This window comes from Oncorhynchus tshawytscha, linkage group LG17 (assembly GCF_018296145.1).
Source record: "Oncorhynchus tshawytscha isolate Ot180627B linkage group LG17, Otsh_v2.0, whole genome shotgun sequence".
Lineage (NCBI taxonomy): Eukaryota > Metazoa > Chordata > Actinopteri > Salmoniformes > Salmonidae > Oncorhynchus > Oncorhynchus tshawytscha.
In genome coordinates this window covers 10537378-10564223 of record NC_056445.1, presented here as the reverse complement: position 1 = coordinate 10564223, position 26846 = coordinate 10537378, and the positions used below count along the sequence as shown (strand labels likewise).

At 45.6% G+C, this 26846-nt stretch overlaps 2 protein-coding genes across 8 annotated transcripts in view; both read left to right on the top strand.

Annotated features, from left to right (window-relative positions):
* The window catches only part of LOC112216843 (putative adenosylhomocysteinase 3), a 44229-nt gene extending 31419 nt beyond the window's left edge, over positions 1-12810 (top strand). For 2 of the 3 annotated variants that reach the window (XM_042300141.1, XM_024376957.2), the window contains exons 4-17: positions 502-602; positions 786-888; positions 982-1076; positions 1199-1305; positions 1542-1658; positions 1787-1850; positions 2788-2876; positions 2974-3044; positions 5031-5125; positions 6689-6787; positions 8472-8540; positions 8764-8842; positions 9672-9792; positions 10380-12810. In XM_042300141.1, coding sequence (XP_042156075.1) covers positions 502-602; positions 786-888; positions 982-1076; positions 1199-1305; positions 1542-1658; positions 1787-1850; positions 2788-2876; positions 2974-3044; positions 5031-5125; positions 6689-6787; positions 8472-8540; positions 8764-8842; positions 9672-9792; positions 10380-10386 — 1217 coding nt within the window. In that variant the 3' untranslated portion in view covers positions 10387-12810. Of the gene's footprint in view, positions 1-501; positions 603-785; positions 889-981; positions 1077-1198; positions 1306-1541; positions 1659-1786; positions 1851-2787; positions 2877-2973; positions 3045-5030; positions 5126-6688; positions 6788-8471; positions 8541-8763; positions 8843-9671; positions 9797-10379 lie in introns of those variants that run through there. The other variant, XM_042300142.1, reaches the window with a different exon arrangement.
* A 2173-nt stretch (positions 12811-14983) lies between these two features.
* LOC112216840 (striatin-interacting protein 1 homolog) overlaps positions 14984-26846 on the top strand; it is a 38404-nt gene continuing 26541 nt past the window's right edge. Inside the window, exons 1-5 of one of the 5 annotated variants that reach the window (XM_042300136.1) lie at positions 15029-15091; positions 16844-16911; positions 18393-18462; positions 19205-19279; positions 24155-24289. In XM_042300136.1, coding sequence (XP_042156070.1) covers positions 16849-16911; positions 18393-18462; positions 19205-19279; positions 24155-24289 — 343 coding nt within the window. In that variant the 5' untranslated portion in view covers positions 15029-15091; positions 16844-16848. Of the gene's footprint in view, positions 15188-16843; positions 16912-18392; positions 18463-19204; positions 19280-24154; positions 24290-26846 lie in introns of all 5 variants that reach the window. The other 4 variants (XM_042300137.1, XM_024376953.2, XM_042300135.1 and 1 more) reach the window with 4 other exon arrangements.

The window sequence follows — 26846 nt, the reverse complement described above, 5'->3', positions numbered from 1 at the left end:
GAACGATGTGTGGCAAGGTTGGCTAGGAATGATGTGTGGCAAGGTGGGCTAGGAATGATGTGTGGCAAGGTGGGCTAGGGACGATGTGTGGCAAGGTGGGCTAGGGACGATGTGTGGCAAGGTGGGCTAGGGACGATGTGTGGCAAGGTGGGCTAGGGACGATGTGTGGCAAGGTGGGCTAGGGACGATGTGTGGCAAGGTGGGCTAGGGACGAGATGTGTGCGTGAGAGACCGAGCGAGAGAGACTGTGATTCTCTGATGGTGTGAGAGCGTGTGTGATTGTGCGTCTGTGTTGGATGTGTGTGTGTGCCATGCTGACGGCCCATCTCCTCCAGGGCCGTGTACTCTGTGGCCGTATGTTCCCAGCCTGTGAGATCAACAGCGCGCGGGGGGGGGGGTGCTGACCCCAGACAGCCCTAACGCAGTCTGTACTGCGGGCTACAGCACTTTCAACTTTTATAATTCGCTATACCCTCCTCACACGTTGTCTCCTCCTCACAGAGATGCCAGCCCTCATGGCCCTGAGGAAGAGAGCCCAGGGAGAGAAGCCTCTGGCTGGAGCCAAAGTAGTGGGCTGCACCCACATCACAGCTCAGACAGCCGTGAGTTACACACACACACGCACGCCACCATCCACCGCTCAGTCCACTTGTGAGTCTGCAGCTTCTGCTCAGAAAACCACGACTCGAAGGTACTGAATGTTACTCGTCTTAAGCCAGCTGTACACTTCTTTCAGCGGCAGGACTTTGCTTTGAACACGAACGTGGTCTGTGTGTGTCGCGCAGGTGTTGATGGAGACACTGACTGCCCTGGGGGCTCAGTGCAGGTGGGCTGCCTGTAACATCTACTCCACTCAGAACGAGGTGGCGGCAGCTCTGGCCGAGGGAGGTGAGTGTGAACCGGGCCGCTTCATTTGAGCGTTTTTCTCTTTCACGACCGCTGGCTCTCTCAGTGCCCATCATATCTCTCTCTCTCTCTCAGGGTTCTCTGTGTTCGCGTGGAAGGGCGAGTCGGAGGATGACTTCTGGTGGTGCATCGACCGCTGCGTCAACCTGGAGGGCTGGCAGCCCAACATGGTACGTGTCTGTCCCCCCGTCAAACGCCGTCTCTCAGTAGCAGACTTTTGTTGCGGTGTGAATGGCGTCGTCGTTTAACCCGATCAGTCAGAAAGACACGCGTTGTGTCCCCCCTGTTCCAGATCCTGGATGACGGCGGAGACCTGACCCACTGGATCTATAAGAAATACCCCAACATGTTCAAGAAGATCAAAGGCATCGTGGAGGAGAGCGTCACTGGAGTACACCGGTGGGTGGATCACTGCTCGCACGCGACTTCATTATACGTTGACTCATTGTCTAGACTGAAGAGGAAAAAAAGTGTTTTTTTTTTACCAGTAAGCTTCCCCTTCCGTCAGGGGTTTTGTTTCAAAGTGGCTGGTCTATCTTCTATGGACATGTCTCCATCTAGTGGCCATACCGGGTAATGTCAGTTTTTACTGCTTTTATAATGATGCTCCCCTGTTGTTGCTGCTCTCTGTGTAGGCTGTACCAGCTGTCCAAGGCAGGGAAGCTGTGTGTCCCGGCCATGAATGTCAACGACTCTGTGACCAAGCAGAAGTTTGACAACCTCTACTGCTGCAGGGAGTCCATCCTGGACGGGTAGGACAACTCCGGCATGCCCGTTCAAAGAAAGAGACACGGCGGAAGATTACTTTGTTCTCGTGGGCGACTTAAACGTTTGTCATGCTAAGTGCTGGTGATTTTGTGTTTCTTCGCTCTCCCTCCAGTCTGAAGAGGACCACTGATGTAATGTTTGGGGGAAAGCAGGTGATGGTGTGTGGATATGGAGAGGTAAGTCTTGTCTTACCTACTGTGAATTAGTGATGGGGGGGACGGGACATCTATAGTTGCATATCGCTATATTATTTGTGGACGATATTATATTGATGTTTGAGTCCCAAGTATCGCTAAAATAATACAATAATGTTTTTGCTACTGTAGGTAGCGTTGGCTGCACCTGCACCAAAACTCTGCTGTTTTTCTCCTTTTTAAATGGAGCCAACGTGTTTTCAGCACTTTTGTATTTCCCTGACTGATCAAAACTAGCTTTCTCACGCTCTCTCGTCTCTCTGCAGCAGACATTTGGTGAGCAATATGTTTGGAACATCAAACCGTAATACATATAGGAACGGCACCTAAGCACCGCGATAACGTTGTGTCATGAGGTGCCTGGAATTTCCCAGCCCTACTGTATATGGTGCACTTCTCATTTTTGAACCCTTATTTTAACAGGTAAGTTGACTGAGAACACATTCTCATTTACAGCAACCACCTGGGGAAGAGTTACAGGGGAGAGGAGGGGGTAGGATGAATGAGCCAATCGGAAGCTGGGGTTGATTAGGTGGCCGTGATGGTCTGAGGGCCAGATTGAGATTTTTATCCAGGACACCAGGGTTAACACCCCTACTCTTACGATAAATGCCATGGGATGTTTAGTGACCACAGAGAGACTGGTCCCTACACAGGGAAATGTCCCCAATGCATCCTGCTGGCCTGCTAACTCCACTTCCAGCAGCATCTGGTCTCCCATCCAGCGACCGACCAGGACCAATCCTGCTTAGCTTCAGAGGAAAGCCGGCAGTGGGATGCAGGATGTGATGCTGCTGGCGATCTGAACTCCTTATTATATCAAAATGGACCACCAGAGGAAACTGTTTACCATCCTTGTCTATAGTAGAGCCTCCCTCAGTCCTATACTCATGTGTGTGTTTTATTTGTGTATCCATAGGTGGGGAAGGGCTGCTGTGCTGCTCTCAAGGCCATGGGCTCCATCGTGTACGTCACAGAGATCGACCCCATCTGTGCCTTGCAGGCCTGGTAAGTTCAGCCAATCAGAGCCTGGCACATGAGCTGATCGGCCAATGTCAGCAGGGTGAACGAGGAAGTAACGCGTTTGTTTCCCGTCCCTGTTCAGCATGGATGGCTTCAGACTGGTGAAGCTGAATGAAGTGATCAGACAAGTGGACATTGTCATCACTTGCACAGGTGAACACCTCTCCCTTGTCCCCTCAGTCAGCACTAGATGGCCACGTTGTAAAATCACATTTGTGGTTGAGAACCGCTATACCCCCATCCTTTCCAGCATGGGCATAGCAACAACAACAACCACCTTCTCCCTACTGCTTTACCCGCTTGACTGATTCAGCCTGCACCATTCTATTCACACACACACACACACACACTCTCCCCCAGCAGTCTAGAGGGTGACTAGGTAGTAGGGTATTGACCAGTGGTCAACAACCGGTCCGTCTCCATCTCCAAGGCATTCCTAGTCACCAAACATTTCTGTAAAAAAAAAAACTATGAGAAATCCTTGCGTTCCTATAAATCATCTCGAGCTGTTGGCGGCAGGTGCACTTGATTCAGCAGATCCAGTGCCGGGAAGGCAAAATTGTTCCCATTCTGTTCCCATTTCATGTGTCTGAAAGTAGAACTCTGCCTACCCAGAAGGCCCAGAGAGCAAATCAAAAAGCAAGCGGTAAGCCTATAGGTGCAATCAGATGGCTCAGATCACCGTGTCTGCGCAGTTTCCTGGAGCCATAGACTGTAAAAAAGAAGAAGCCTTTCTAAACTTTTAAACCCATGACTAGAGAGAGACTCAACGAATACAGCAGAGAGCTGTATGTTTTAAGTTGTTATTCAACCCTGTCAACACTTTGCCCATTTTATGGATTCTAAAAGTTTTGAACATTCTCCCTACTTCCACTCACGCTACAACCAGCACTGCAGCTTTTAATGAATGAGTAGCAAAGTGTTCCGATAAGCTTGCGCTGTTGTTATTAGTGGCGTGTCTTTTTTAATATCGAGGAATATTTCACTTTCTCTGGGCATTAGGAGTAACAACATGAATTGGTGCATGAGGCAGATATAATGCAGCGCGACGTTGAGTTGCGTCCTCAGCTGTCCCCTTTTCTCAGGAGGGAAAGAGGAGGGACGGTGAGTTGGGTGAGAGGCAGCCTCACCACTGCTCCCTCCCCCCCCCAGACTGACCATCAGATGCAGGCCGTCAGTCCAGTTCTGTTCCTAACAAGTAGTACAACAAATGATCTCTTACCGGTGTGGCCATGCACCTACAATTTGTAAATATCATTTCAAAATGGTCTGAGAAGAACAGCATTGGCAGGGCAATTCAAGAATTGCCCATATGCAGTGATAATGTATTCGGCCTACAACCTACTCCACAAACCTCATTACTACAGAAATGTGTTTAATTGGTTAATGTTGAGTAGGCTTACATTTTGAAGTCATATTTAAAAAATATATTTATTTATTTATTTATTTTTAATAATTTGGCTTGCATTTTGACTCAGATGATCAAGTGATCAAGGTTGGTGACCACAAGGTTGGTGACCACTTGAGACATTACAGAAGTTGTCTCAATCACTCCGACCTGGCAGCCATGTGTGTAGCCAGTCCGTTTGCGCTCCACATTCAGATTGAGTGAAGAGTTCATTGCGACAAACTGCATGCCTCCCTAGTCAATTAAGCATGAAGCCTATTGACAAGCTGCAGTTCCTCATCCACATTAATTGAAAAGGGACAGACGGCCGTAATCACTCACGCGAGTGTGCATGAGTGTGCACACAAGACACGCACGTGCGCACACACTCAGACTTAGTGGTGTGCAATGCAATTTAGACACTAATTCATACAGTAGGTCTATGTGGAGAGTGGATGTGAGGTGCTATTTTGAGAAGATTTATTTTTTAAATATTTTTTTTTACAATATATTTTTAAAATCTAGTACAGGAGATTTATTCCAAGCATCATTTGTGTAGTGTATACAGCAACATGATTCCTTTTTGAAGTGAGCTAATCATCATTCAGCATGTATCGACCCAGCAAGAGTTATTGGTAGTGTTCACCTCTCTCCTCTGCCCACTTCTGAATTTCTCTGACGTTTCAGTGTACAGTAGTGAACGTGACGAGTGTGAAATTGATGGTATGTTTGTGATGTTCCCTCTCCTCCAGGAAATAAGAACGTGGTGGTGAGAGAGTACCTGGACCGTATGAAGAACGGCTGTATCGTCTGTAACATGGGACACTCGAACACCGAGATCGACGTGGTGAGTCAAGTGTGTGCGCGAGCGAGTGTGTGCCTATTGGTGTGGGGGTTTGAATGTACGTGGGTGTGTTATTGGGACTGCGACAGCTTAACTGATCGTGTGGGTGGAAGACACTGCTGTCACCAATGCTTGTCACATTATTGTCACTGTGGGGGAAGCTGTGATACAACAATGTCCCTGACCTGACGTTGTCATAGTTACGGGCTGGCTTGCCGTGGCCTATGCCTGTCAGTTAATACTGTTACGGTGACATCCCAGGGTCAGAGTGAAACCATTTTCGTAGAGACTGTTGTCATCAGGGCCTGAAACTAACTTTTTTTTAAATTTAAAAATCTACCAGACACTCATATTTTTTCACCATAATAATTTTTTCAAAATGGATGAGCACGCTTTGTAATGTCTCTAAAACAATACATGTATTACTAGTAAGAAGTGAAGTGGTATATTACTCAATGTTATTTAACTTTTAACCAAAATATCTGAGACAAAAATGTTCAGCTGCCCCTTTAAGGGCGGGAGGTTACCGTGGCAATGAGGGTACTGCGACTCTGGAGTCGAGCAGCCGGACTCGTCAGCGACGGTGTGCCTGTGATCTAGAGAATCTGACTAGTAGCCGATGTCTTTGCTAGCAGTTGAAGGAAACTCTCACATTGAAAAACAACCTATCTTGTGAACAAAACAATGTCAATAGCCAAGAAACACAAGGACAATCTCTCACTTTATACTTTCAAGTAAATTAGACCAACTTTGGCTTCCCGACTGGCTCAGCATCATCTGGGTTGGGAGAGGGTTTGACCAGCCGGGATTTCCTTGTCCCATCGCGCTCTCGTGACTCCTTGTGGTGGGCCGGGCGCCTGCAAGCTGACCTCGGTCGACCAGCTGGACGGTGTTTCCTCCGACACATTGGTGCGGCTGGCTTTTGGTTTAGCGAGCAGTGTCAAGAAGCAGTGCGGCATGGCAGGGTTGTGTTTTGGAGGATGCACGGCTCTCGATCTTCGCCTCTCCCGAGCCGTAGGGGAGCTGCAGCAATGAGACAAGACTGTAACTACCAATTTGGATATTGGATAGCACGAAATTGGGGCGAAAAAGGGCTAACATTATTATTATTATTATTATTTTTATTTTTTTACAATTAGACCACCTTATATACTTGTGTTGCACCGGTTCTAAAAACGAGTCTTCAGCACCGTGCACACAGCTCCCCAGCCAGGCGGTGTTCCTGCACTTTTCGCCAGGTGGCATATTATTATAGGATTTGTAGTTCTTTGTGTGATTAGCTGCCATCTATGAAACAAAACGACAGAAATACTTTGATAACAGCCACTGCAACATGTGTTTAGCTATACATGAGCTCATACTAGACTTCAAACTCCATTTTTATTCGCAAATGGGAGTGAAATGCTGGTGGGGCCCTGAGCACCCGCCAACGTGGCTGGTGAAATGGACATCTTTACCCACCAATACCAACGTCGACCCGCGGGTGTTCATTTAGGCCCTGGTTGCCATAGTGAAACTGCTCTCGTGGTAACTGTTTCCTGTCTGTTTTGTTGTCCTCTCCTCCAGGCGAGCCTGCGGACCCCGGAGCTGACCTGGGAGAGGGTGAGGTCACAGGTGGACCACGTCATCTGGCCCGACGGCAAGCGGATAGTGTTGCTGGCTGAGGTGATCTATCATCACCCTCGTCACCTTAGTACGAGGCTCTCCTTGACGACTGCCTCAAATCACTGCTCAATCACAAGTTTCAATGAACGGATCTATAAATCCTCTCAACTTCCGAATAACTGAGCTTAATTGATCCATAGTCTGTCTGTCTGTCTGTTTCTCTCTCTCTCTCTCTGTTTCTCTCTCTCTCTCTCTGTTTCTCTCTCTCTGTTTCTCTCTCTCTGTTTCTCTCTCTCTGTTTCTCTCTCTCTGTTTCTCTCTCGGTCTCTCTCTCGGTCTCTCTCGGTCTCTCTCTCGGTCTCTCTCTCTCGGCCTCTCTCTCTCTCGGTCTGTCTCTCGGTCTCTCTCTTTCTCGGTCTCTCTTTCTCGGTCTCTCTTTCTCGGTCTCTCTCTCTCGGTCTCTCTCTGTCTCTCTCTCGGTCTCGCTCTCTGTGTGTGTGTGTACAGCACTCCCTCTCTCATAGTAAACTGAGGCACTCTGTGGGTCTGTGCAGCAGTCTCTGTCTCTGCCTCGGTGTGTGTGTGTGTGTGTGTGTGTGTGTGTGTGTGTGTGTGTGTGTGTACAGCACTCCCTCTCTCATAGCAAACTAAGGCACTCTGTGTGTCTGTGCAGCCGTCTCTGCCTCTGTCTCTCTCTCTCGCTGTGTGTGTGTGTGTGTGTGTGTGTGTGTACAGCACTCCCTCTCTCATAGAAAACAAAGGCACTCTGTGGGTCTGTGCAGCAGTCTGTCTCTCTCTCTCTGTGTGTGTGTACAGCACTCCCTCTCTCATAGAAAACAAAGGCACTCTGTGGGTCTGTGCAGCAGTCTGTCTCTCTCTCTCTGTGGGTCTGTACCGCAGTCTCTGACAGAATGAAGCCACTGAGAGCGAGCCAGGCAGAAAGACAGGCTGGCCAGGTGCTTCAGTGTGTCTGTCTGATCTCCTACAGGCTTTAATCAGAGAATAGAATCCTCCGCTGCTGTTTGTTTGCCCCTCTCACTCGTCCCTCTTTTTGACTCTATTCTCTCCATCCTCGCTCCTGGACACTCTCACTTCTCCTCTGCCGTCTCGATCCGAGAGGCTTTTTTCCAGGAGAAGTGTCTGTTTTGTTAGTTTGGTTCTGCAGAGCTCATCTGCAGTCTGTGTTCTGTTCTGCTGACGCACTCCACTCTCGACAGAACAGGGAAGTGTGGTCTGTCTCAGTTCCACCAGGCAGTGTGTGCACACTGCATAAAGTAACGGTACGCCCCGTTATACTGTTACTGCTACTCGCAGCAAACGGGGAGTCGAAACGGAAGCAGCACCACCAAAGCTTCATTTCTGCGTTGCAGCTCTCTGGGAAACGAGAACATTGTTGCAGGCTTTCGCTGTGACTAATGAGTGTGTGATAGCGGTAGTAAATGCGGATCAGTTCCTCCTCCTTTGTGAACGCTGCCTCGTTAGCAGTCTGAGCTCAGGAACAGTACCCGTCCCATTTCCTCTCTCTGTTTACATGTCTGTGTGCACCACATCTGTCTGGGATAACAGGCAACTTCTGTTATTCTGACCTTGGACTTTTTCTGATATTTGATGTCAAACCCACACACACACACACACACACACACACACACACAAAGTATCTTATCATTGACACGGAGGTGTAGAATCCCTGATTCTGTGTGCTATTGACTGGTTGTTAACCCAATGTGTCTCTATCTGTCCTCAGGGTCGTCTGCTGAACCTGAGCTGCTCTACGGTCCCCACCTTCGTCCTGTCCATCACCGCCACCACTCAGGTACCGTGCGTGCCCGTGTGCATTTGGGATTTGTGAGTGGGGTGGATCAGCGTCGGGGTGTGTGTGTGTGTGCCACTTCGTACAGTAATCGTAGAGATTAGGGTCTCGTCCATTGCTCTGCCGCTGGCGCCAGGCCCGCGTGCATCATGAGAGCGACCTGTGGCGTTGCCGTGGTAACCGCCGTGTGTGGGTTTGACAATCCGGGTCTTGTCTCATACCTCAGGCCCTGGCTCTGATAGAGCTGTACAACGCCCCGGAGGGACGCTACAAACAGGATGTCTACCTGCTGCCCAAGAAGATGGGTAAGAGACCACGCTCTATGTCCACACACACACACACATATACCCCTTCATCCCTCCTCGGTCTCACGCGCACACACACGCTCCCTAATCCTTATTCGCTCAGGCCTCAGCCGGTAGCGACCTGACAGCACCCGTCCGCCTGTCTGAACCTCTGACAAAAGCCTTTTAGGAGAAAACATTGAGTTGAAAGGGGGATCAGCCAGAATGCACAACAAAGACTCAACTCAGCAAAGAGGAGCACGAGATATCCAGGATGGGGATAAAGATGGTAGGAACTCCTCCCCTGCAGCCATGTCTTGGTTTGGGTTATAGATGTTCCATGTCATGATACCAAACGAACACTGGGTGTTTGTGTATCAGGGTGTGTATGTGGTGTTTAGTCATTTGTCCTATTCGTTTACATGGCGCGGACTAGGAAAATATGTAAATCATGGCAGAATGCCTTCTGGGTGTGTGTCTGGGTGTGCTTCATTCACAGTAGAGTACATCTCATTGAGAGCCTGAGTGTGCATGCGTTGGTGTGTGTGACTGCAGCTGACAGCGTAGCTGGGTCTCTGCCCCTAGCGTCTAGAGTAAAAACGAGGCTCAATATAGGTCAGCCTGTCAGAGCCTGCTGCTAAGCTCACTGCACCATCACTGGCGGAGGGAGGGAGAGAGAGACCAAGACGGAGCCCCAATGTGCTCATCACAAACAAATACATTAGTAAATAGCCAACAGCCCTGTGTCCCTGCTAGCTAAAGTAACTTAGCACTCTCACTCTTTGTCTCTGTCTTTCTCTGGCTCTTTTTTCTCCCCCCCCCCTCACTCCCTCCTTCTGTATTACTCCAGATGAATATGTGGCCAGTCTTCACCTGCCTACGTTCGATGCCCACCTCACAGAGCTGAGTGACGAGCAGGCCAAGTACCTGGGCTTGAACAAGAACGGGCCCTTCAAGCCAAACTACTACAGGTAAACATTAACGCCTGAATGCTTAGATTGCCTGCTAACATTGTATGTCACATACACTGACTATACCAAACATTATGAACACCTTGCTAATATTGAGTTGCAGCAAGGTGTTCGAAAGCGTTCCACGGGGATGCTGGCCCATGCTGACTCGATGCTTCCCACAGTTGTGTCAAGTTGGCTGGAAGTCCTTTGGGTGGTGGACCATTCTTGATACACACGGGAATACCCCGTTCAAAGGCACTTAAATCTTTTGTCTTGCCCATTCACCCTCTGAATGGCACACATACACAATCCATGTCTCAATTGTCTCAATAAAAATCCTTCTTCAACCTGTCTCCTCCTCTTCATCTACACTGGTTGAAGTGGATTTAACAGGAGATTAACCAAGATTCACCTGGTCAGTCTATGTCATGGAAAGAGCAGGTGTTTTGTAAAAGTGCTTATTCAGAAGCCTAAAACCCCAAACATCAAGCAATGCAGATGTAGAAGCACCGTGAGACTGCTATGCTGCTAGAGCAATTGTTCCATTCTTCCCATGTTACATAACAGTAACAACATGATTTTACCATTTTTTTTCTCTCCCCAAGGTATTAAACCAACTCTGAAATGAAGAAAATACCAAGGCTCCATAAATCGTACAGAACCCAGAAGAAAGGCGAGAGGAGGAGCTCTGTGCTTATTGGTCAGAGTGGAGGGCGTGGCTTTACCTGCGCTTTGGCAGTGTTTATTTATTTACGCTAGAATAGTGTAACTAACCTTTTTTTGAGCTGCTCCTGCCATTTTGCGCTCCTTAGCTAGCGTCTCCTGGAGTTTCCACCATTTGGTTTTCTCTTAGCTACTTGTGTGTCAGTCAGTCGTACGTAAAAACTCCCTTGCGAGATCTTTTTTATTGTTCGTTTAAAAGCTAAAGATGGAGAAACTATTGATGAAGAAAAACAAAAACAAAAAACTGAAATGTACAACAACAAAAAATCTGAACGATGAAGTTTTAGTGATGGACATGTGGTTCATGTCCTGTTGTCTGTCTTTTCCTACTCTTGATTTGTGTTTTGTTTTCAATGATAAATTGAAAGGGATTAGATGAAGAGGTGGGTGGGGGGGTCATTGGGTCCAATCATATCCTGTCTTTCATTTGATCATTTGATTCAGATTTTTTCGTTGTCTTGTTTTTAGGTATGTTTTAATGCGTTGATTGTCCTTTTCCCTCCAATCAAACTGGACCGAGACAGGCGTGGGGCCGGGTTCTTTCCCTGTGATAGGTGGGAGAGGGAGGTCTCAACCAATCACTCAAACACAGGGAATCCATCTCAGCTGCCTGTCCAACAGTCACTCAATAATAAACGTTGTTCCTCAGCTCCCACACTGCTCTCACGATGATGCTAGTGTTGAAGTTCTATGAAAAGTATTCCGCCAACCAGAGTTTATGACATCCACGATGTCCGGAGCTAGATTCTCCTTTCAAAGCATTATACTGAATTATAAACTGGGTCGTTCGAGCCCTGAATGCTGATTGGCTGAAAGCCGTGGTATATTAGACCGTATACCACCATGACAAAACATCTATTTTTACTGTTCTAATTACGTTGGTAGCCAGTTTATAATAGCAATAAGGCACCTCGGGGGTTTGTGCTGTATGACAAATAAACCATGGCGTTGTACATGAGAACAGCCCTTAGCAGTGATATATTGGCCATATACCACAAACCCCCTCGTGCTTTATTGCTTAGAGGCATGACAGGTATGGGAGATCATTACAAGGGGATATATTTAGATATTTATGTAGAAATGTCGATTTTTCTATCTTTCCTCCACCCATCTAATATCTTACCTTTTTTGAAATTAAACATCTGTCTCATTATAAAGATAAGCAATTAAATGTTATATGATAAATGTAATACATGTTCTGGATGATTTTTTTGAATGCTGTGACAGACTATTTCAGTGAGATGCAGAATGTACAGCCAGGCTGGTACTTGTTTCTTTGGCCGAGTCCTCAATAGTAAGCAAATCTGTATAGTACTTACAGCTCTAAAAACCAATTGGTACACATAGCCGTTGTCAGGGGTTAGTTGTGTTTAACTGCAGTGAGGCTATAGCTTGATGACTGGATCATTACATAATGCTTGTAGTTAGTTGGGGACCTACATTTCACACGTTCTAAAAATTAAAAAAATGTCACCTCTTCAGGCTTCAGTTTACCTCGTTGTTCCAATTTCTTATGTATTTATGATAAAAGGTAATAGTCACCTTTTTATAAATGTCCAAGATTTGGTGTCATCGTTAGTTTGCTGAGGTTTTCTGTTGAGGGCCAAACTCCTCTGGTACGATTATTAGTCCGACTTAATTTACTCAACATTTTAGATCAACTTTTCGATTCCCAGCTGTTAACGTTTTCCCCTGAACCAAAAGCCCATAGTACAAGCCAGCGGGGAGGATCCAGCTTTTCTTTTCTTTTTTATATACATAGAATGAACTAAATCCATGAGAATATACGCCCATATGCTCCCAATCCTACATTCTAAACTGTCACTGTGTTCATGTCATACTTGTGAGCTACCATTTGTGCATTTATGCCCCCCGGCCTCCATAATAACCATCCAAGTCAGAGACCCCGTCTGTGTGACCATCCATACTACTCATATGTCTGTTTGTCTGACTTTTAGAACATTACCCGTGTGTGTGTGTGTGGGTCATTTGTTGTTAGGACATGGTTGCTTCGATGCAGTTGTCTCAGGATCATAGCCTGTGCGTTCCGGGGGTGAAAGAGCATTAGTCGGTCCAATAGCTGCATCACATGGGCAGGGTTAACGCCAGCATCTTGTATGGTTAACTCAAAAGTATAGGAATTACAGCATATCAACTCTTGTATTTATTGTTGTAAATCCTCAGTCAGTACAAATGGAAAATTCTTCTCAAATTTTTAAGTTGTCGAAACGATGTTTAAACATTGCAAGTGATAATGATAGATGAGCAATAATACATCTGTAATCTTAAAGAATAAAAATGTAAAATATTGTATCAACCTTTGTCATCTATGTGCTGTATTTGTATTCATTTTCATGTATTTCCTTGAATATACCTACATTTAGATAGACAGATTGCCACCAATGCCTATTAGGCATCTATGGCTGTGTTTACACAGGCAGCCCAATTCTGATCTTTTACCACAATGCTTTTAACCGATCAGGTCTTTTGCCAATTATTGGACAAAAGATCAGTATCGGGCTGCCTGTGTAAACTGATTTCCCATGACCTTGAGTTCAAAGAATGACGGACATCAATAATGACACCACTTGAGAGAGGAACAGAGGATGTTATGCGAAGTGCAAGAAACAAAGTATGATTGTGAACTAGGGCGTTTCACTACAGCTTGGATGATTTGATCACTAGGCGCTGGTACCAGTGTTTGGCCAAGTTTAACAGGATGGCTTTAGGTTATGTTCCCTCAATGGTATTAACAGGCCATGTGTCCTATAAGACTTATGACTGCAGTTAAATTGGGAAAGAACATGCTTGTAACATTAACACTGGTTATTCAGTGACTCAACAAACGATATATTCTGTGTCCATTTTAATTATGTTCTCAGAACTCTTATAAATTTGGATACTTATTCAGTCATGGGGTTATAATTGGGCTCTGCGCTCAGATTAAATGGATTACTGTGTTGCCAGATGACACAGTGATGGGGGGTGTGACACTGGGTGTGTCTCGAGCAGTCGAAAGCAGCTGTTGTTGCCACTCAGTCAAGAGTTGTCGTGAGTGACCTAATCAGAGTGCACCCACTCTGCTACAGACACTGAGGCACACACACAATCAGATGTTGACTGCCTATTATCCCGTTCATGCTACACACACACACATCCATTTCATTCAGTTCATGTGAAAGAGTTGTCACACAATGGCAAAAACGCAAGTTAAAGAATTCATTATTAAACTGTTGTTTTGGTCCCTAACAGCCACCAATATTAACCATATGAAATCAAATGTATTTGTCACATGCGCCGAATACAATAAAAAAGGTGTGGACTTTACAGTGAAATGCTTACGTATGAGTTATTTCCCAAAAACGCAGATTATTTATTTTTTTAAAGCTGCTAATAAAAGTAAAAAACAAATAGTAACACCATTAAGGTTGCCTTAACAGAATGACATGAACACAGGTGTTTCACACCATAAACATGTTTGTTTTGACCAGCGTTCCTCATTCATAAATCCCTGCACACAGTATAAACACCCTCGCACCCAACCAGCCACCCAACCACCCAACCACCCAACATGCGTCAAGTTCACGTCCGTGAAAGAGATATGACCTTTGCGATTTCATTAAACTGTACACTCCAATCAGATCATGTTAAGTGCTTTTCTCAGCCAGGGGTTGTTACGGGGGGCTGAGAGGGGAGCCAGGCGATCTACACCAAGCAGCCTCCTGCTACAGTCACTAATCAATAATTCACTCCGTTCACTGTGGCGGTGGTGGGATGAGAGTGACTGTTGAGTGGTCTCGGTCTCGTCTATCGATCCCTACATTACCAACACTCAATGTGACAGCTTGCCTCAAGGGATGGATGTTTTGGGGGAACATTAAATTCCCTCTAGAGCAGTGTTCTTCAATCATGATCCTGGAAGCCCTGACAGGGTGTGCAGGCTTTTGTTCTGGCCCAGCAGTAACATACCTGATTTGACGAAATAGTCATCAAGCTCTTGATTAGTGTAAGCTGCTTTGTTACTCGGTCGGTATGACATCATTTTATTGACTCATAAGTTTCGCGTCTTGTCTCAGGTCTAGGATTGATTGAAATACCCGCTCTGACTAAAGTATGGAGGAAATCACGATATGACAGATAACATATGCACATTCTGACAGATCAAGATGGATCACACAGCTGTGTGAACACGGTGTGGTTACATTCAAGCAATAGATGCAAGTGAATGGCCTATCAGTACTTTGTTATAATAGCACATGCAATCCACAGAAACGGACAATGTTTCTAATGCAGGTGCCATTATGGAATGCTCAGCATCAGCACCAATTCATTGACCGCATTAGATCACTCGCATCATCTACCCCACTGATTCACTCGTGGGCAAGACCAACCCGCCAGTCACCATTTACAGTAGAAGTTAACCCCGCCCTCTCTGGCGTCCAGTCAACCAATCACACGGACGGGGACGGATTTTCTGAACTTGGAATACTGAAATCTGCTACAATTTGACAGGCTCGAGAGCTTTACCGGAATGCACGAGCTGCAGAGAAAGTGAACGAACCGACACAGAAAGATGCAGGCGGACGAAATGGAGGTACCTATCATTAATAACATTAACAGTAACTGCAACAAGCAAAGGCCTCTGCCGAATGGGAGAGATGTGTTCAAGAATCTGCTGAAGGATTGGGAGGTAAAGCCAGTTTGTAGCTACTCGTTGAGCCGGTATAGAGGGGTCGGTGTCCGTGTGGTGCGTTGTTGCTGGGGAGCTTTAAATGCCCTTTTGCTACAGAGCCGCTTTTGAAAGCATGCAGCCCGGGTTGTTATTTTGGTGACAGCGCAAGTGGATGCTATAAATACCGTAAGCTTAAGGTTAATTCTGAACGTGGCAAATGCAGGTAGCTAATGTGACTGTCAATGTCCAGGCCGTTTTGTGGTCGAGTTTTGTCTTGCACCCGCCGCCGGTGAATTTGTGCATCGTAGACCGGTGTCAGATTGGCAAATATACAGTAGGTTTATATACACCGTCTTGATGTTAATTCGGTGTGTCCCATATGCTCGGGCAGCAGCCTATCTGTAGATATGTCCGTGTGTGACTCAATATTATTTTTGAATTTAATTTTTTGTCAGTGCAGGAAGAGTGGATTTGAAATGGATAGAATAAGGCATAGGCTATTAGCTAGTTTCCTAATTATTACATATTAAGATGTAATTACTAACGGGATATTTATCAAATGCAAAAAACACACTAATAGGTTTTCAAAATGTTTCTGTAATTATATTGTACCTCAATGGCCTGTAGTTGCATTCAAGTAAACACGCTTGACATTATGTTCCATACTACTATGATACAGCATATTGTTTTCTAATAACTAATTAATTCAGCCGTTAAAAGCGAAAAACAAATCAATAGCATTTTGGATTCATGTCTTGGCAGTGCAACCCAGATCCAGACTAGCCCTGCTAGTGGGTGAACTGTGGTGGTAGGTAGCCTACATCTTCATTTTTTATGTCACCTTTATTTAACTAGACAAGTCAGTTTAAGAACAAATTCGTATTTAGGAAGACGGCCTACCCCGGCCAACACCTCTGGTGTAGTCAATATCTAAGACTAGATTCAGTGCGCAAGCCACACAATGTACGCCTAAGTCATCATTGCGGATATGAGATATGATCAAACCACTTAATTATCTTTCTTTGTCCAGGCTGTTCCTCATGTGATCTGTGTTCACGTGTATTATTGCATTGGCCCATTGGCTTGGCTGGCTGGCTTTGGTCATAGGTTATTTTTAACAAATGCGGGTTGATGGGGGCTGTTGGGTATTTTGACGTGATGCCCAGTGTTTGCGCACACTGACGGCGGAGCGCAGGGTTCACTGTGCCACTGTGGAAGGAAGGGCAGTGTTCATAGCAAGCTGGTTGGGGGGTGGAGAGAATTGTTGATGCCCATGGGTAGCTGAGTGAGAGACACCAAATTCCCCACTCTCCTTCAGACAAACATGAAAGAGCTCTATTGAGAGCAATAACAATAAAAACCTTTCGTTTTTTTATTCCGGTGGGGGACTAAGTGGGGGGGGACAAAGCCAATCAGACACTAGGATTGAGGCCTGTGTTTTATTATAATCCCAATCAAACAATCATGAGCTGAAATGTTAATGGGGTTGAGGGTTTAGCTTGGTCTCTGAGAAACATCACTATCTGCACTCAAGGCAATGTGAGTGTCACGGTCAGAACAGTCAGCACAGTGACATCAGTGTCAGTGGTTAGACTGGCATGACATGGTTTTAATTAACTAGAGTGAAATATGATACCGAATTTTTATTTTATTTTTTTCTTTCTCGTTCTCTAGTGGTGATGATACTGTGCCGGGCTGGAACGAAAGCCTTCACCCTGCAGATCCCCGGGGCCAGTGGTTTAGTGTGTAATTAACCTAAAGTTTGAACACCTAACTAGAGCACATTTTCGATGTAGCACATCAAACCGTGACTGGTCCATTTTTTCTCTGAAGACCAAAATATCTTCCCTAGTGATTTCCCCCCAAAGCTTACCTCCATTGTCGCCCTGTCACACTGTGAGACTATCGGCCCCTGAACCTCAGGCTCATCCTCTGGGAATGTGTCAGTCTCCCCGTCAGAGGGTACGCCGTCATCTTCTCTGCTTAGCCTGCTGTGAACTCCTGCTCTCTCAGCCGTCTGAGATGCACAGTGTGTGTGTGGGTCATTCTGAGTCCAGCCCAGTTTCTGAATGACTTATTTGGACACACGTTCCACTGACTCAGAATGCCTTCGCTCTCAGACTGTGTCTGAAAATCACCTCGTACGACACAACAAGTCTGCATCTGGAGTGGGATCTGTGCCAACTGTATTTGGAGTGAACAAATCATTAGGCCAAACGATTCTTACGTTTTCAATCACTCCTATTGGATCTCAACCTAATCTGACAGACTGTTTCTGGCTCTGAGGCTTTGGGTTCTTCAGGTTCCAGTGAATTACAGATGTTAGCTTATCCCTGGCTATTGCTGCCCTTCTGTGGTTCGATGCATGGAAGAAACAACTACAGACAGTCCTCACACTTCAGCAAAGGCTCAGGCTCTGACACGTGCCATTTAAGGACCGTGATTAGCTGTCATTTTCTTTGTCACTAAATTGCTGCTGAGACACTCTCGCAAGGCTGACTAACGGCCGGTCTCAACCTATTTCAAAGTCTAGTCTGTCTCTGTCCAAGTGCTACAATCTTTTGTATTGGCTGGCAGTATGAGAATGTTGTTGTTCTGCGGTGCTTTGATAACTGGTGAGATCATGCATACTGTATCAGTCTGTCTCGACCTGGGAAAATAATGCTTTAAGTGGCTATGACGGCAAACAGAGGCGGGCCCTGTCTCTGTCCTTATTCCCACCGTGTGTGTGTGTGTGTGTGTGTGTGTGTGTGTGTACTATGGTGTCCTGCAGTAAAGTGCCCAGAGGGCATGGGGTGAGGCTGATGTCAGAGCGGCATCAAAGATCCTTAACTGGATACGTCCGTTAACCCATTCTGAAATGCAGGGCATGTTGACTCCTGCACACCTCTCATTCAGTTTTTCCACTCTGATTGTTCCCTGTATTTGCATAGCCATGCAATAATTATAAAGGAATTCAGGGGTGTGTGTGTCTGTGTCTGTGTCTGTGTGTGTGTCTGTGTGTGTGTCTGTGTGTGTGTCTGTGTGTGTGTCTGTGTCTGTGTGTCTGTGTGTCTGTGTCTGTGTCTGTGTCTGTGTCTGTGTCTGTGTCTGTGTCTGTGTCTGTGTCTGTGTCTGTGTGTGTGTCTGTGTGTGTGTCTGTCTGTGTCTGTGTGTGTGTGTCATGTGCCTTCATTTCCCTTTGCAATTCTGCCAAGACTTCAATGTTGTTTTCTGTTTTCAGAGCTCCATGGAGTCCCCTAACCTGGAGTTTGAGTATGGGGACACAGACAGCCTGACTGCTGAACTCTCAGGTAATGTCTTTAAACCCTATCCCGGCGGTCACCAACCCTAGACCTGGGCAGCTATTGGGCAGGCTTTTGTTTCAACCACAAAGCACATTATTCAAGCACCTTATTGAACAGTTGCTGGAACAAAATCATGCAAGGTAACCCCTGTAGCTTTGGTGAGCACTGTTGTACAGTGCTGTGCTGTCAGCAGCTACATGGGATTGAGTCAATGCAAGGTCATATTTTTCCCTTGTTGAATGCAGCTGCATTGGTTAGGTCGCTCGTCCCGCTGAGACATTAGCTTACACAAACACACACTACCGTTGCTCTCTTGTGACTGTTCGATCAGGCTGGAGTGACAGTTGACATTTAACTACTGTATACTCGCTGAAGAAGGATTAGTCAGTGATGTCATGAATCTAACAAAAACACGACAGAAAGGATAACTGGGAGCCAAATAGATTCTTTATGAAAGGTACTTAGTGAAAGAGTTGGCTTATAATATATGCAATTTAGCAGATACTTTTATCCCAAGCAACTTAGTCACATTGCTTCCATGAATTTGACAAATGTGTGGCCCCAGGAATCAAACCCACAATCCTGGCGTTGTAAATCCCATGCTTTACCAACTGAGCCATACAGGGCTTCCACTACAGTATACCCCGTGATGTCTTTCATGGCATTACCTCTGTTGAATCCGTCAGTACTGTACTGTATGTCATCCTGTCTGTCTGATGGTTCCCCTGTCTCTCCTGTTTTCCCACAGAGATATACAGTTACACGGAGGAGCCCGAGTTCGCCCTCAACAGGGACTACTTTGAGGAGGACTTCAGGAGCCATGGTACTGTTACCTTCTTGTCTGTCAGTGGCGGATTTGTCTTTCCAGCCAAGTGTGTGTGTGTGTGTGTGTGTCCTTGCGCATACGCACGCATGTTTTTTTTTCTAAAGCAGCGAGTGTGCCAAAAGGCTTTCTGACTCACCTTGAACACGCTGTTTGTTTGCATACCCTCTAATGTGTTTGCCTGTTAATCTAGCATTTACGGAGAGAGAGAGTATGTAGAAGTGGATTCTCGCCCTGGTAATCATCTGGAGAGAGAGAGTCTGATAGAGAGAGGGGGTGAAAGAGAGAGAAGGACGGAGGGAAAGGGAGAGAGGGTCGAGGGAGCTGATTAATTGACCGCTCCCAGGTGTAACATTTCCCTTTTTCTGTAAGTGGTTCAGATGGAGAGAAGGAGGGAGAGTATACAAGTGAACTGTCAGCAGTGTTCTGCCCAGTGGTGTGTGTGTGTGTTTGTCTGATTGCTTGCTCTAACCTGACTTTCAGCTGGAGGTGTTGGGAGGTCACACATACAGTTGAAGTCAGAAGTTTACATACACTTAGGTTGGAGTCATTAAAATCATTTTTCAACCACTCCACAAATTTCTAGTTAACAAACTATAGTTTTGGCAAGTCAGTTAGGACAGGATACCTACTGTGTGCATTACACAAGTAATTTTTCACACAATTGTTTACAGAAAGATTTGTTTCACTTATAATTCACTGTATCACAATTCCAGTGGGTCAGAAGTTTATATACACTAAGTTGACTGTGCCTTTAAACAGCTTGGAAAATTCCAGAAAAAGCTTTAGAAGCTTCTGATAGGCTAATTGACATAATTTGTGTCAATTGGAGGTGTACCTGTGGATGTATTTCAAGGCCTACCTTCAAACTCAGTGCCTCCTTGCTTGACATCATGGGAAAATCAAAAGAAATCAGCCAAGACCTAAATTGTAGATCTCCACAAGTCTGGTCCATCCTTGGGAGCAATTTCCAAACACCTGAAGGTACCACGTTCATTGGTACAAACAATAGTACGCAAGTATAAACACCATGGGACCACGCAGCCGTCATACTGCTCAGGAAGAAGATGTGTTCTGCCTCCTAGAGATGAACAGACTTTGGTGCAAAAAGTGCAAATCAATCCCAGAACAACAGCAAAGGACCTTGTGAAGATGCTGGGGGAAACAAGTACAAAATAATCTATATCCACAGTAAAACTAGTCCCATATCGACATAACCTGAAAGGCCGCCCAGCAAGGAAGAAGCCACTGCTCCAAAAAAGCCAGACTATGGTTTGCAACTGCACATGGGGACAAAGATCATACTTTGGTCTGATGAAACAAAAATAGAACTGTTTGGCCATAATCGTTATGTTTGGAGAAAAAAGGGGGAGGCTTGCAAGCCGTAGAACACCATCCCAACCATGAAGCACGGGGGCAGCATCATATTGTGGGGGTGCTTTGCTGCAGGAGGGACTGGTGCACTTCACAAAATAGATGGCATCATGAGGGGGGAAACTATGTGGATATATTGAAGCAACATCTCAAGACATCAGTCAAGAAGTTAAAGCTTTTGTCGCAAATGGGTCTTCCAAATGGACAATGACCCCAAGTATACTTCCAAAGTTGTGTCAAAATGGCTTAAGGACAACAAAGTCAAGGTATTGGAGTGGCCATCACAAAGCCCTGACCTCAACCCTATAGACAATTTGTGGGCAGAACTGAAAAAGCGTGTGCGAGCAAGGAGGCCTACAAACCTGACTCCGTTACACTAGCTCTGTCAGGAGGAATGGGCCAAAGTTCAACCAACTTATTGTGGGAAGCTTGTGGAAGGCCACCTGAAACGTTTTACCCAAGTTAAACCATTTAAAGGCAATGCTACCAAGTACTAATTGAGTGTATGTAAACTTCTGACCCACTGGAATGTGATCAAAGAAATAAAAGCTGAAATAAATAATTCTCCCTACTATTATTCTGACATTTCACATTCTTAAAATAAAGTGGTGATCCTATCTGACCTATGACAGGGAATTGTTAAATGTCAGGAATTGTGAAAACTGAGCTTAAATGTAATTGGCTAAGGTGTATGTAAACCTCCGACTTCAACTGTACATGCATACATACAGGAACACCCACATCTTGCCAAACTCTGCTCTGCAGCCGTTGCCTCTCTTAGCGCCAGGACAAACAGAGCTGCCTTAGCTGTGGTTTTGCCGCGAATAGATAACAGCCATACCTACCGTGACCAACTGTTCCATATCATGAGCACTGTTATTAAACAGCTGGTCGATTACGTTTTATCTCCTATTGTCAATCCTTTTGGCCGGATGAATTGTACTGTGTCCATTTTGCTGGTCTAATCTCCACATTCATTCTACCCCTCTCACATTCTTTCAAACTCTGCCCAGTTCGTTGCTGTGCTGTAAATGCGGTTGTATTCTTACTCAGCTTACCGAGTTAAAGGAAGGTTCGTAATGAGGAACAATACATGTGTAGCGCCAGGCATTCAATTCCACAGAGCTTTATTGTCCCCAAAGGGCAATTTTGTTGCAGCTGCAGCATATTACATAAATTAAGAGAGCTAGGCTACGTCTTGTTCTTCCCACTCTGTTTCCATAAAGCCAATAGGAATGAATAGCTGGATCCGTGGAAAGCTTGGCTGGCTGTCTGTGCAGCGGAGAGAGATAGGAGATGTGCTGTCTCTCTGTATCTGGGTTTTAAACTATGTCAAACGGTGACGGGGCCCCTCATCAATGTTTTAACACATCTGCCAGACTGCCACTCTCCATCACTGCTAAATCTGTTATGCACCCATGTCCTCTGCGTCGCTACTCTCCACGCACTTTTCTCATAATGACCATTATCAGAGCACTTCTCAGAGCCGCGCATTAAAAGTTACATGGGATGAACTTCAAACAGGGGAAGTTTTGTCAGAGTTAGTGCTTTCAGCAAGTATTCACACCCATTGACTTTTAACACATTTTGTTGTGTTACAGCCTAAATTAAGATTTTGTGTCACGGGCCTACACACAATGCTCCCTATTTTCAAAGTGGAGTTATGTTTTTAGACATGTTTAATTAAAAATGAAAAGCTGAAATGTCTTGAGTCAATAAGTATTCAACCTCTTTATTATGGCAAGCCTAAATACGTTCAGGGGTAAAAATGTGCTTTTAACAAGTCACCGGTTGTATGTATAATAGTGTTAGTAATAATAGAGTTTAACATGATTTTCAAATGAGTACCTCATCCCTGTGCCAGACATTCAATTATCTTTAAGGTTCCTCAGTCCAGCAGTGAATTTCAAACACAGATTCAAGCACAAAGACTAGGGAGGTTTTCCAATGCCTCGCAAAGAAGGACACCAATTGGCAGATGAGTAAAAAAATAATAATAAAGGCTGACATTGATTATCTCTTCGAGCATGGTGACGTTATTAATTACACTTTGGATGGTGCATCAATACACCCAGTCACTACAAAGATAACTCAGTTGCTAGAGAGGAAGGAAACTGCTCAAGGATTTCACCTTGAGGCCAATGGTTACTTTAAAACAGTTTCAGAGATTAAAGGCTGTGTGATAGGAGAAAACTGAGGATGGATGAACTCATCACTGAGTACCACTCTTCATATTTTCAAGCATGGCTGTGGCTGAATCATGTTACGGGTATGCTTGTCGACAAGGACTAGGGAGTTTCTTTTTGAGGGGGGTATAAAGAAATGGAATTGAGCTAAGTACAGGCAACATTCTAGAGGAAAACCTGGTTCAGTCTGCTTTCCAACAGACACTGGGAGACAAATTCACCTTTCAGCAGGACAATAACCTAAAATACAAGGCCAAATATACACTGGAGTTACTCATCAAGACAACATTGAATGTCCCTGAGTGGCCTTGTTACAGTTGTGACTTAAATCAACTTGAAAATCTATGGCAAGTCTTGAAAATTCCTGTCTAGCAATGATCAACAAACAACTTGACGAATTTAAAAAAGAATAATGTGCAAATATAGTACAATCTAGGTATGCGAAGCTCGTGGAGACTTACCCAGAAAGACTCACAGCTGTAATCACTGCCAAAGGTGATTCTAACATGTATTGACGCAAGGGTGTGAATACTTACGTAAATGAGATATTTCTGTATTTCATTTTCGATGCATTTGCATTATGGCGTATTGTGTGTAGATGGGTGAGAAGAAAAATAAATGTAATACATGTTGGATTCAGGCTGTAACACAACAACATGTGGAATAAGTATGAATACTTTTTGAAGGTACTGTATGTCAGAAAATGTCTACTGAAAGAGGGGAACTGACTAGCTATTTGAATTCCATTGATCATGATGTCCTACAAGAATCCCAAGAGGTAAAAAGTAAAGGACAGGAACGATCCTAATTGTACAATATACTTCACTTTTAGGAATCAATTGCTCATAGCCTAGAAGTCAAAGGCGTTGCTGCCTTGATGTTGGATCCTGGCATTCTTTTCTCTTTAGTGAGTGTTCACAGTGGGGGATCAGTGATCAGTGGGTGTACTGCTATACCTGGCCAGGGCTGAAATAGCCTGCTGTGACCATGCATGTGAGCTGGGTGCCAGGACACTTTGACTCTGAGACCGCTAGCTGCTCCTGGGTCAGTGTGAGTTTAATGACCAGACCTGATCCTTGCTAATCTTTTTCACGTGTGAAAAGGGCAGGGAGGGAGTGGGGGAGAGAGAGAGCGCGGGGGGGGGGGAGAAATGGACGAAGAAAATAAAAAGTGAGGGAATGGGAGAAAGAAGTGAATAGAGTGAGCGAGAGTAAGAGAGCGACAGACGTTCAAACTCAGAGTCACAAGGTCACACAGTCCTACAAAGTGACATGACTCACCTGGTCTCTTTCACCCTGTCCCTGTCTCTCTGCAGTGCGGGGGAGGAGGTGGATTGAGCTGGGTCAGGAGCAGCAGAGGGCCTATGTGATGAGACTACTAGATGCTCTGGAAGTCACTGACCGGGACAAAAGGCTGAAGGTGGCCCGGGCCATCCTCTACCTGGCACAGGGTAATCATCATCATCATACTGTTGCCGCTTGCTATAGACCACCCTCTGCCCCCAGCTGTGCCCTCGACACCATTTGTGAATTGATTGCCCCCCCATCTATCTTCTGAGCTCGTGCTACTAGGTGACCTAAACTGGTACATGCTTAACCCACCCGCCAATCCTACAATCTAAGCTTGATGCCCTCAATCTCACACAAATGATCAATGAACCTACCAGGTACAACCCCAAATCCGTAAACACTGGCACCCTCATAGATATCATCCTAACTAACTCGCCCTCCAAATACACCTCTGCGGTTTTCAATCAAGATTTCAGCGATCACTGCCTCATTGCCTGCATGCGTAATGGGTCTGCGACCAAACGACCACCCCTCATCACTGTCAAACGCTCCCTAAAACACTTCTGCGAGCAGGCTTTTCTAATCAACCTGGCCGGGGTATCCTGGAATGACATTGGCCTCATCCCGTCAGTAGAGGAAAGTTCTGGGACACTGTAAAGTCTGTGGAGAATAAGAGCACCTCCTCCCAGCTACCCACTGTTCTGAGGCAAGGAAACACTGTTACCACCGATAAAACCTCTATAATTGAGAATTTCAATAAGCGTTTCTCTACGGCTGGCCATGCTACCCCTACCCCGGTCAACTGCCCGGGACCCTCCACAGCAACCCGCCAAAGCCCCCACCATTTCTCCTTCACCCAAATCCAGATAACTGATGTTCTGAAAGAGCTGCAAAATCTGGACCCCTACAAATCAGCTGGGCTAAACAATCTGGACCCTCTCTTTCTAAAATTATCTGCCGAAATTGTTGCAACCCCTATTACTAGCCTGTTCAACCTCTCTTTTGTATCGTCTGAGATTCCCAAAGATTGTAAATCTGCCGTAGTCTTCCCCCTCTTCAAAGGGGTGACACTCTAGACCCAAACTGCTGCAGACCTACATCTATCCTACCCTGTCTTTCTAAGGTCTTCGATTGCCAAGTTAACAAACAGATTACCGACCATTTGGAATCACACCGTACCTTCTCTGCTATGCAATCTGGTTTCAGAGCTGGTCATGGGTGCACTTCAGCCACGCTCAAGGTTCTAAATGAAATCAGAACCGCCATCAATAAGAGACATTACTGTGCAGCCGTATTCATCGACCTGGCCAAGGCTTTCGACTCTGTCAATCACCACATTCTTATTGGCAGACTTGACAGCCTTGGTTTCTCAAATGATTGCCTTGCCTGGTTTACCAACTACTTCTCTGATAGGTATTTGTAGTATTCTAAGTCAGGGCCGTCCAGAGTAGTGATGCTGGACGGGCGGGCAGTGATCGATTGAATAGCATGCATTTAGTTTTACTTGCATTTAAGAGCAGTTGGAGTCCACAGAAGGAGAGTTGTATGGCATTGAAGCTCGTCTGGAGGTCAGTTAACACAGTGTCCAAAGAGGGGCCAGAAGTATACAGAATGGTGTCGTCTGCGTAGAGGTGGATCAGAGAATCACCAGCAACAAGAGCGACATCATTGATGTATACAGAGAAGAGTGGGCCCAAGAATTGAACCCTGTGGCACCCCCATAGAGACTGCCAGAGGTCCGGACAACAGGTCCTCCGATTTGACACACTGAACTCTAGGTGTCTGGTTAGACTGTAAAATCTCCTTCCAGACTCACATTAAGCATCTCCAATCCAAAATGAAATCTAGAATCGGCTTCCTATATCACAACAAAGCATCCTTTACTCATGCTGCCAAACATACCCTCGTAAAACTGACCATCATACTGATCCTCGACTTCGGGGATGTCATCTATAAAATAGCCTCCAACACTCTACTCAACAAATTGGATGCAGTCTATCACAGTGTCATCCGTTCTGTCATTCTGCCCCATACACTACCCACCACTGGGACCTGTACACTCTCGTTGGTTGGCCCTCGCTTCATACTCGTCGCCAAACCCACTGGCTACAGGTTATCTACAAGTCTCTGCTAGGTAAAGCCCCACCTAATCTCAGCTCACTGGTCACCATAACAGCACCCACTCGTAGCACGCGCTCCAGCAGGTATATCTCACTGGTCAGCCCCAAAGCCAATTCCTACTTTGGTCGCCTTTCCTTCCAGTTCTCTGCTGCCAATGACTGGAACGAACTGCAATAATCACTGAAGCTGGAGACTTGTAGGCCAGTTGAGAACAAGTTCTCATTTACAACTGCGACCTGGCCAAGATAAAGCAAAGCAGTGCGACACAAACAACACAGAGTTACACAAACAAATGTAAACAACAGAGTTACACAAACAAATGTACAGTCAATAATACAGTAGAAAATCTGTATACAGTGTGTGCATCTCATATAAGGAGGTAAGGCAATAAATATGCCATAATGGCGACGTAATTACAATTTAGCAATTAACACTGGAGTGATAGAGGTGCAATTAGAAACAATGGTGTGCAAAACAGCAGAAGAAAGCAAAAAACTAAATGGGGATGAGGTAGGTAGTTGGTTGGATGGATGGGCTATTTACAGATGGGCTGTGTACAACTGCAGCGATCGGTAAGCTGCTCTGACAGCCAGCGCA